The sequence below is a fragment of the Ilyonectria robusta genome (assembly GCF_021365365.1).
Source record: "Ilyonectria robusta strain PMI_751 chromosome Unknown BGZ61scaffold_2, whole genome shotgun sequence".
NCBI classification, from domain to species: Eukaryota; Fungi; Ascomycota; class Sordariomycetes; order Hypocreales; family Nectriaceae; genus Ilyonectria; species Ilyonectria robusta.
The window spans coordinates 861,242-871,469 of NW_025764436.1; the positions used below are offsets into that span (position 1 = coordinate 861,242).

Here is a 10,228-nt window from a genome sequence, read left to right on the forward strand (position 1 = left end):
CTTGAGCAAATGTGCAATTGTAATTTCGCTCTGTGCCGCCATCTCATTGGCATATATCGGGTGACCAATGCGAGTGAGCCGGCGGCGCAGCCATATCTTGGAAATCCACCCCCCGCATGACCCGACATCCTGGACTGAGCGCTTTGGAATTTGGGCTCTGCAATCGGCTTTGGGCGTTCTTTGTGAAAATTCCGAAAGAGGCCCCTGGACGCCGCAGCCAATGGCGGTTGCGAGGGATCGCGAGGGAACGTGGTGATCTCCTGCCGGCGGCCCAACCTGGCCGGGATTTCGCGCAGGTGATGTGCCGACACACGTAAATATATCATGTATGTGATTCCCGCCCAAAATACAATCGGTAGATTCTCATTCCCGCAGAGGACCGGCCAGCAAGGTTTAAAGCCCAAACCAGAGCCACATGGACGCCGAGGGTTTCCGTCACCTACTTCCCCGGTGCCCGCATCCATCATCAACACTACATGCTCACAAAAGATGGACGCCCATTTCGACGTCGATGACGTCCGCAGTATATATGTCGACGAGAACAACCAAAGGGATATGCAATATGGCCTGAGCGAAGAGCCCCTCATCCCGAATGTATACGAACCCATTGCACAGAGTGAATCTCTTCGTGCTCGCAGTGCCAGCCCTCGGCTCGAGAGTGGTACTTCCTTCGAATGCCCATACACCATCAGCCAAAACTCCGACTTCACCAAGATGCGAGTACAGCGCAGGGTGGCAGAGAACAAGACAAAGTGGACTGGCTCAACTCAACCAAGTAACCGATTTCACGAGAGTGCGGATTTCAACAACCATGTCGACAGGATGGCGGTGAAGAGGAGGGCAAGAGGAAGTTGTCTCAGCCATCAGAGACCAGATGCGGACTGGAAACCGGCTGAGCCACAGTCACGCCAATCGAGCTGGGAGAACTGGCGACAGGCTGGCGACAGGCTCTTTGGTCACTCGTCTAGAACTCGGCAATGATGCGACATTTGTCGATATGAGTATACGATGTGCATGGACAAATGCAGTTTGCGACGATTCGCTTGGGGTTAGCATTGACAGGTAGATCTTGATTTGGGCATGGGAGTTTTGGTATACATCTTGAGTGGTTGCATCAGCGGGGGAAACAAGCATTACTGGAGAAATTGTCATGAGCCGGCAGGAGAGAGCCCGCGGTAACCGTATAAAAAAATGGCGAGGATGAACATTGCCATCTTGGCGGTGTTCGTTCAAGATAGAAACTTGAAGAATTTGGTGCTGTCATTGATGCTTGAAGTTCGTGAACACAAGTCAGGTGTTTGTATGCCACCAAACGCCTCAAGAGGCTTTTGGGCCATAACTTGTCGCACCTCGAGCGTCTTGACATCTCGTGGTCCTGCCAGGCCAGCCCAACCTAGCTTCAGGTTTCCCTCTTGGGGTATCGGTTGGGTAAGCGAATGCCGATTAAGTCGGACAGGGTGGCTGCCGGGAAGTGCAGGATGGCGGGAACCCTGGCGTGAAGAATGAGGAGATGGTGTAAGGGGTTACGCACGCATCCTCCAGACAAGTGCGTGATTGATGAGTGAGGGCGGCAACAAGCGGGGGAGTGGGTGGTGAGTGAGTCGATGGTTGGGTTGGGATTGTGGACAAGTGAGTGAGTGTGTGAGAGAGCGTGTGAGTGGGTGTGGGACTGAAACACGGCGAACCGTAACTGTGTGCCTGCAAGCTGCAGTGACCTACAGCTACTGATGCGACAGCTACCGCAGCAATTAAGCAAGAAAGCCCCCTGTCGTGTTGATGTCGAGTTTGTCCGACAAGGCTCAGTATCGCTCAGTGCGCTCGGAGACCGATCGGCCGCCGACCATGGGCTGCGATGGAGGAGCTCTTGCTGACGAAGGGGGTGGCCATTTTCAACAAGGCACACTCGAGCCGAGGCTGGGACAGCCAATTGTGCAGAAGACAAACCGCAACGTGCAAAGAGAAGATGCAGCCAAGCAGGTGAAAATCAACTTGGTGGTGAATCTCGATGACGGTGAGGAAGGTTTGAGGGCAGTGGCTGGTTGAGGAGTGATTGGGTGGTTTCGAGGTTGGCCGGTCCCATGCGCAACGGCGACGCCTGCCGTGTGTCGACAAAATGGGAAAAGTGTTGCCTGAGGGTCACGAGTTTGAGACGATCCCGGCTGAGGGACCAGGTGGATGGTAGCACCTCGGCGTGATACTTGTCAAGATGCCTAACAAGCAGTTGGTATTTGGGTAGGTACGTACTCAAAACCGCTTGGAGGAAACACCCGGACGGACACACAGCCGGGCGGCAGGGGGTGGGGAAGGCGCACTCCTGCCGCCGTGAGCTGATCCAGGCGCAGGCTGGTGGTGCAGCCCAAAGTCGAAGTCGTCATTATGATCGCCCACAGCCAATCACACTGACCCTGTGACGCCGCTTCCCTGCAGCGGTCCCAATGCATGCTTGCCGCATGCACCACGCGTTCTCTCGACGAGTCTCTATTGTCTGCGAATCCAGCGCCGGACTGATGAGACTCGGGTCGGGCCTAATGAGTCTTGGTGGAAAGTTGGTGGAATGCGGACCACAACTGACGCTATGTTGATCTGGAAACTGCATCCACGGCTGCTCGGCTAGCAGAACGCCGCCTTCAGTGTTGTAGCGACGTATTTGCAAGTACAAGCGGCGCACATATATCCATTCTCCTCCGAGTAACCCAGACCTTTGTTGAGCGGGTTCTGAGTAAGACAATCGAATCCGGCCAGGCACCCACATTACCACAGCCACTCCCACTACAACCCAATCACCATCAAATGGCCGTATACTGGTACCTACCTCCAATTTGATACTAGTATATCCTAGACATTATGACACTACACACGCCTAGTAATGGCTTCGTGCTAATCCCATCACCCTGCCACCGCTTTGGACTGCATCCAATCCTTCCACCACCCGCTAAGAACCCAAGCCAATCCTCACTCGTCGTGCTTGAAATTCTCCGATCAAGCGTCTCCTGCTGAGCCCACCCCCCCGCAAGACAATCCCGTCCCCAAGCGCTTCTCAGGATTCACTGTGAGGTCATCTGGCCTGCCAGGCTGATCGAATGTACGAATTCGGCAACACCTTGCTTCTCACACAGCTACAGCTCAAACGATGGCGTCTGATGGGCCCTTATGGGGTAACTAGTAACTAAGACCAGCAAGTACTCTTCACTAGAGACACGGGCTAGTGTATCGAGGCGTCATGCGCATCGCCTTGCCCATTCCACTCATGGGCACCCCCGGTGCTTGCTGTTTGACTTCCTTCCTTCTCATGTGGTGTGACATCGACATCGTTGCTCACCACGATCCCGAGGAGTACGTGCTTGTTGATCCCACCCCTCCCCCTCTCGGCTGCTTTCTCGAGTCTCCATTGAGGTTTCCCCGCAAATGCCGGCTTGGGTCGGTCTTCTTTAAATGCTTTCACTTCCCATCCTCCCACGATAATTTATTCCTCTTGCATCCCCTTTGCCTTTGTGCAACCCACACAGTCGCATTCACAGTCCGCGTACGCGTCCTCCGGTCTCATCACGAAGCAATTTTGCTAAACTCCTTATTCGATACCCAACAAACCTCGACCGTCTTAGGTCTACCCACCGTCCATCATGGTGAACTGGGACCAGTGTAAGTGTCCTTCGTGTGCAGTCTTCCTTCTGCCCCCTCGCCCACACTCGCGAACTGGGTGTTGAAAAAAATCCCATGGCTAACCATGACCAACTGTATAGTGAACCCCTTCAGCAGGAGGGAGTCTCACACCTCTGGAGCTATTCTCACATACAAGATTCTGACTCTCGTTACCTGGCTTCTCTCTGTCATCGTCTCTGTCTACTACACCGTCAACGAACCCCGCGATGGCTACAGCATTCGGAGGCGTATCTGGGACCAGAATGATTTGTACCGCACTGCTTTCACCTTGAACGCCACCATCACATCAATTTACTGGTACGTGCTAGATCCAGCAACCCCAGTGACGCTTCATATAGCTAATGACTTCTATACAGGGTCGTTCTCTTCATCCTCCAGGCCGGCTACATCGGACACCTCTTCTCGAGCAATACCGACATCGTCAATGCCGCTGCCAGCGTCGGCAGCCACTTCATCTTCAACAACCTTTTCCACTTTGCCTTCATCATGCTCTTTGTCAGATCTCACTTTCACTGGGCTGAGGTCATCTTGGTGCTTAACTTTTTCAACCTTTCCTCGCTGTACTTCCGCCATAATACCTACCCTCGCTTCATCCACTCCCCTGTGGTCTCCGGTCCTCTGGCATGGACCTTTGTTGCCATTTACTGGAACGGCGCACTGATGATTCCCCATCCCCATCATTTGGTGCCTCGCATCTTTGGCAACATCTTCATCTGGGCCATCTTCGTCTATGGTCTTTTCTTCATCATCATTTACAAGGTAAGCTCCTCGAGGCAAGGCACGCCACTTAATGCTAACATCGCGATAGGATTACACCATGGGCTTCGCTCTCAGCGTGCTCGCGGCTTCTCTTGGTGTCGCCCAGTTCCATCACCAAGTCATTGCCCTCCAGTGGATTTTCGCCTTCGTCATCATGTCTATTCTCTTCATTCTGACATTGGTGGTGGCAGTTCCTGCTTGGAGGGGCAGGGAGTTTTCTTGGAGACAAGCCCCACCGGCGGATCAGGAGCGCGCACCGCTGCTCGCCGAATAAGAAGCAGTTTCTCAGAAGGAATGTTTTGGCAGGCACCAAATTTCGACAACCATCAGTCTCCATTCATCCTTCTTTCTTCCGGATCAAAGTTCAAGGCCCAAGGCTCGATGGGAAATAGCAGATGGTCGCGTGCTAGCTCTAGGATACTAATGGGGGATTGAAGGGGCCATCCGCCAATGGGGCTTTTGCCATGCGGAGTAAGGCCAGGGTGGCGTCGACGGTAGTTTGAGCATGTATTTCGATGACGCGCTCGTTTATTTCAGCCTCTCAATAATTGAATATCCCAAAGCCTCTCTTCTCACTCGCCCGTGCCGTAGATTCGGATGTCTTCGTCCGGTGGATAAAACTCGCCGTTGTCTTCCATGACGTCGTGAAGCTAGAGCCCCACTGCATCCGACCTAAAGCTTAGACCAGTGCCCTATCGATAAGTTGCCGCCACACCCCTGACTGCAGTCGGGCTGGACGCAGGATTGGGAGGAAGGCGGTTCCGATGAGTTTTAGCACCTTCCTTGTTACTCGACCAAACACACGCACCCGAGACCAGCATATCAGGACGGGCAGATGAGGCCACTGCGAACCTTCCCATTTCCACTGAATGTTGGGACCGATATTTGCCAGATATCGCGCATCTATCGCATCCTCTCCGGCACACGTGCCAGGCGCTTCGTGAATCGCATCCTCGCTCCCGAGGAGCTAGCTTGCAACGATGCGCGCCTGCATGTCTTGACCCGCGCGTCAAAGGTGCTGAGTGATGGCAAACCGGCCGGGGCATCGTCTATAGTGGCAACCTTGAAAGAAGGGCAGCAGCTGCATGAGGAGTTGGCGGCACGGGACCCTGATCTCTGGAAGTGCTCGGCGTTCATCGCAGGGAGGTAAGTTGACACATGCTGGTCTCGACTACAGGATGAGAAGCCAAGACTAACTCTCGCCTCCACGTTAGGTTCGCTGCAAAAGAGGCAGCCATAAAGGCTCACTCGCACAGACAGCTGACGTTCCACGACGTGGTCATTGAGCGGCGAGCAGTAGAGGGGGAGCGACTGGGGAGCGGGCCACCAGTGGCGAGGATTAAAAGCTCCCAGGAGAGTGATGAGGCGGATGACAGTGCGATGGTATCTATTAGCCATGATGGAGATTATGCTACGGCAGTGTGTTTAGGCCATGACCCCGACCTGAATCGTGAAAAGGTCATGTGATAAAAAATACACAGGGTTGAGGAAGGAAGGGGGGGGGGGGGGGGTCTCGGTCCAAACCGTGGAACGGACTATGCGTGGCCCTGAACCATAGTGAAACCTAGGTAATCAAGATGGTTACAAGAGCCACTCAACGTGAGCAAGACAATTGTATCAATAATAGTGCTCGGTGATTGCCAGAATTACGCATGTGCTGTCTTGGCGATAGTATTAGCCGCTGACTTCCCTCCTGGTATAGCAGTCAGGACAACGCAATCGCTTTCCATAATACACTCTTTCCGTGGCCTAGATGTCCTTCAGACTGCAATAATACTTGGGCACCCTCCTTACACATTAGAGAGATCTAGATTTTTTATTTACGAACTTTCCAAGAACCCAAAAATTAATTTACCTAAACTTTCACACACAGCTCATGACCTTCGTCGTCGAACTGGTGTTGAGGTGGGCCACCTCAAAACTGCCGCCTAAGGGCCCTCGGTCGCACCGGATTAACGGCGAACTTTTACCAGAGAATCTGAAAGAAATATGGACATCGGTCGCGCTAAGACGAGAGGAAGGTCTGGAGGCGGCAGAATGGCTACGGTCCTAGTTGATCACCGACCGTGCGAGAGGTGTAAGTAAGAATGGAGGGACATCGATAGTCAGCCCGACCTTTTAAGTCCAAGTGCGTCATGAGGAAGGAAGTCCGACACTAACAACATAAATAAAACAATGGTCGAGATCGCATACCCAACATGTGTATATCTCCTGTCCAGGTCTTTTCGACGAGGACTTCTCAACGTGAAAGAAAACTGCGAGGGAGCCATCGGTGGAAAATACCGTTACGACAACGCAGACTAATTTCTTCTCTCACCAAGCACAAAAGAAAGAGTAACTAAAGTAAGGATGTCAGAATCGTCTATTACAGTTACTGGCAGAGACGAAATAAAGGGTAATTAAAGTAATCAGGGTTGAATCGTCCTGTGGAAATACCGAGCAAGTTAAACAGAGAATTAAATAATTTGCGGTATACTGGGGACTCGAACCCTTGGCCTTAGCTTTGCGAGGGTAATACGCTAGCGTGTAGTACACTCCCAAAAAAATCCACCCCCGACTTCTCACCCGAAGTCGAGGTGAGAAAATCAGGGAGAGAAGAATTTAATCGACAAACCAGGGACTCGAACCCTGAGCCTTAGTCTTAGGAGGACTACGCGCTACCATTGCGCCAGCTTGCCGAACGACTGATATGAGTTTCTAAATTATTTTTTATTATATCACAATGTGCTTACTTTTTCCAGATTTCCCTAACTTTTCACCGTTCTAACTCAGTATTTAAGCTACAAACTGTATTAACTCAAGCTATATTATAAAAATAAAAACACTATACAAATACTATATTTTTACTTATTATTATAAAAATTTAAAAATTGCTTATATTAGTATATTAATTAAATAAAGAATTAATAAAATATTTTTTATTAAATTTAAAATTTAAAATTAAAATTCTAAGAAAAATAAAATAAAGTTTATTTTATAAAAGTTAATATAAATATATTAAATCTTAAGTAAAAAGTAAGACTGAGAGTTTAATAACTTATTACTTAGTATTATAAAATAAAATAAAAGCAGTTTGCAGACTGAATAAGTTATCTCAGGTAATAACACAACTTAAATCTGCCTCTATTAACTTCTGTAGCTATAGGGGACATAGGGCGCTTTAGCACTAGCAACATTCTGTAACTAAACTCTTTACCCAAATGGATACTATAACAATAGCAATAACTATTATTCTTCCAGCTGGCAAGTGCTGCCAGCCGTCAAACTCACATCCGCCAGCTATTATAAGTGGTCTCAAGCTAACCCGCAAACTAACTTGCACTGCAAAGCCCTTTATTTTCCCACCAGCTCTTTAAAAAAAAAAGCGCATGATTTATTCACAACCAACTCATCTATTGATTCTGCAGCAAGCGACTAGAGTGGAGGCTCACTACATTGGAAGGGAAATAGCCGATGACATTCCATCAATCCAGCGGGTGCTGGCGCAATTAAGAGTAATTGTTACTGCTGTTTCCACGTGGAAATATGTGCTGCTGGCGACATTCGGGCTGCTTATGTACACAGGTCGGCGCAGCAAGTTTGAGACATTACTTATCACTCAGCAGCCCCAGCACAGAGCCTTTTAATAATGGCCGAAACTCACATTTAGGGGATAAGCGCTAAATTTATTATATGTATGTTCCCTAAGTCCTAATAAATTCACTTGTGGTAGAGGCCTTATAGAGTCCAACCCTAGAGCATAAGGGAAAAATTGCAGGTACACACTGTGGATGGAGCAACGTCAGACGGACAGGACAACCAGTAAACTTCCAAGACGAGTTTAAATAGCCAGAGAGGGTGATGTGTAAGTTAGATAGTAGCTGGGCTCACCACTTGTGCCGGAGATACCACAGCCGGATTTTGGGAGGGCGGCTACCCAATATGCGGAGCCACAGCACACTCGGCCACACACAATTAATACAACGAACCGGGGAGTTTCTTCTTTGCTCTACGGTTGAGTGCACAATTCGGTGGTTGACCAACTATCGGATACAAAGACACACGGTAATAAAATGCCAGAATTCAACAGAGACATATGTCAAAGGTCAGGACTCATAGTTCTATTCGTCTGCCGTCGTAGCCGACTAGGTACGACGGGTATTTAGATCTTTCATTTAAATACAGTTTGACAAAACGGAAATGGTTTGGAAAGCTGGTCCTACGACGCATTGGTAGGGTACTTATGAGGCCTAGGAGTGAGATTATGTCCCAGGCCCTTCGTCACCCCAGAATTGCAGCATAGGTCTCGGAACGTAAAGAACTTAGCATTCAGCAATTATCTCCACATCATAGCATCTCGCAAGCCTAGCCATCTCTAAATCATTCAAAAACACATTACTGTAGTTTCCCTGAAAGATTCTTCATTTCCACTTTCCCCTGTTCTCGCTCGTCTTCTCCGCCCTGGGCATTGATGTGATTCACTGTCAGTTGTCCTCCAGATTCCCCCAAATAGTTCTAGTAAAATATTCAACTCCTCTCTCATGCTTTCTCTCGCTCATCCTCTTTCTTCATTCTCTTTTTCATCATTTCATGAAGCACGTAATTTTAACGGATTGACCGCCCCCCCCCCCAGCACACCTGCCGCGAACGGAAAATGCGTGGTACCTTTGAGTCATATCGAACTTGGCCGACCGTATTCCAGCACAAAACATGCCGTCTCTAATCACAAAATTCTTGGACGGCAAGTGGCGTGCACAATGGCACGGAATAATTTTTCGACAAAGTCTCCAGACATGGCGCATTGCGGTACCGTCGACCTGTTCCAGCGCCGCGTGTTTTCTCTCCAAGACCATTGGGGCGCTCCTTCCTTAACTACCCAGATGGCAGCCTCACCCGGCCACGTGAGGCAAACATAACCTCAGGCGTCGAAAAAGCGAAGCGCCTTTGGGGTGCTCCTTCCTTCCCAAGAACAAGCCCAAGGCAGTGCGTTGCTTTTTTAGGCACTGCAGTTTGCGGACATCATCCATGCTTCCCAGAATCAACTATCTCAATAGTGTCACTCGCCTCAGCTTTAGTGGTATTTTCATCAATAAGTCTAATATCCTAAAAATGATTTTAGGGGATAAATATTAAAACTAAGGCTTATATAAATATTATTTCCTAAACTGCTAGATTAGCTGTATGGTTTATAGTTGTATTTAGGATTAGAGCAAATAATTTATGTCTGCGTATAGTTTTGACATCGCCGCCATCGTACAGCTGCACCTCGTTTTCTTTCGTCCACTCTTTCCCTTCCCAGCAGTGCACTCTTCCAACAGTCTTCCACGCCCGTTCCCCGTCCCATCGGCGGCCACGCAAGTACCTAGGTATATAGATGATTTACCTTCACTAGAGGACGCACTCATCACGATGCTCAATCCATGGCGTTTTAGTCCATTGTTGCGTCTTGATGTTCAGATGTTCATACTCAGCAACAGGAGAAAGTCCATGCAATCCCAGCGCCACCCACCGAAGTTATGCCAGAAGTATTTAATTTCTTGTCTTTACCAATAAATAGAAAATTTTACATCTATCAGAACTGTACTCGCTAGTCAAGGGAGGCGGCTTGACCCCGAAATCCAAACCTCGCTCGTGTCAACCAGTTTACCGAATTTGCCGATGTCAGACATCTTCGTGTCAAGTTAAAGCCGCACTGTCATCGAGGACCGACCAGTTTAATTACGTAGGCCTTCATGTAACCTCAAGCCCTCAGCTGCACATAGGTAGTGTCCATCAGAGTTGTAATTGTTGAGTCAAAGAGGACGCTGAACCCCAAGATCGGACCTCGTAT

At 49.4% G+C, this 10,228-nt stretch overlaps 3 protein-coding genes and 1 non-coding gene across 4 annotated transcripts; 3 read left to right on the top strand and 1 right to left on the bottom strand.

Annotated features, from left to right (window-relative positions):
• Positions 1–324: 324 nt before the first annotated feature.
• On the top strand, positions 325–981 carry BGZ61DRAFT_513039 (uncharacterized protein; the record flags this gene model as incomplete). The annotated part of the gene is made up of 1 exon (XM_046252166.1): positions 325–981. One exon carries the CDS (start codon positions 325–327, stop codon positions 979–981), a length of 657 nt encoding a protein of 218 aa, XP_046110433.1.
• Positions 982–3,620: 2,639 nt separating this feature from the next.
• On the top strand, positions 3,621–4,693 carry BGZ61DRAFT_472058 (uncharacterized protein; the record flags this gene model as incomplete). Its single annotated transcript, XM_046248286.1, has 4 exons — positions 3,621–3,639; positions 3,741–3,957; positions 4,017–4,419; positions 4,469–4,693. 4 exons carry the CDS (start codon positions 3,621–3,623, stop codon positions 4,691–4,693), a joined length of 864 nt encoding a protein of 287 aa, XP_046110434.1.
• A 447-nt stretch (positions 4,694–5,140) lies between these two features.
• BGZ61DRAFT_409935 (uncharacterized protein) lies at positions 5,141–5,915 on the top strand. The gene is made up of 2 exons (XM_046243232.1): positions 5,141–5,565; positions 5,634–5,915. The coding sequence occupies exons 1-2, from the start codon at positions 5,255–5,257 to the stop codon at positions 5,884–5,886; spliced, it is 564 nt and encodes a 187-aa protein (XP_046110435.1). The 5' UTR covers positions 5,141–5,254; the 3' UTR covers positions 5,887–5,915.
• A 1,110-nt stretch (positions 5,916–7,025) lies between these two features.
• On the bottom strand, positions 7,026–7,097 carry BGZ61DRAFT_t45. Its single transcript has one exon. It is a non-coding gene; the product is annotated as a tRNA-Arg (tRNA).
• Positions 7,098–10,228: the final 3,131 nt, after the last annotated feature.

Bases quoted from the DNA above. Each gene is read 5' to 3' on its own strand.
- BGZ61DRAFT_409935 (XM_046243232.1), top strand. From the start codon at position 5,255: ATGAGGCCACTGCGAACCTTCCCATTTCCACTGAATGTTGGGACCGAT. The intron at 5,566-5,633 runs GTAAGTTGACAC...CCTCCACGTTAG, and splicing joins TCGGCGTTCATCGCAGGGAG to GTTCGCTGCAAAAGAGGCAG.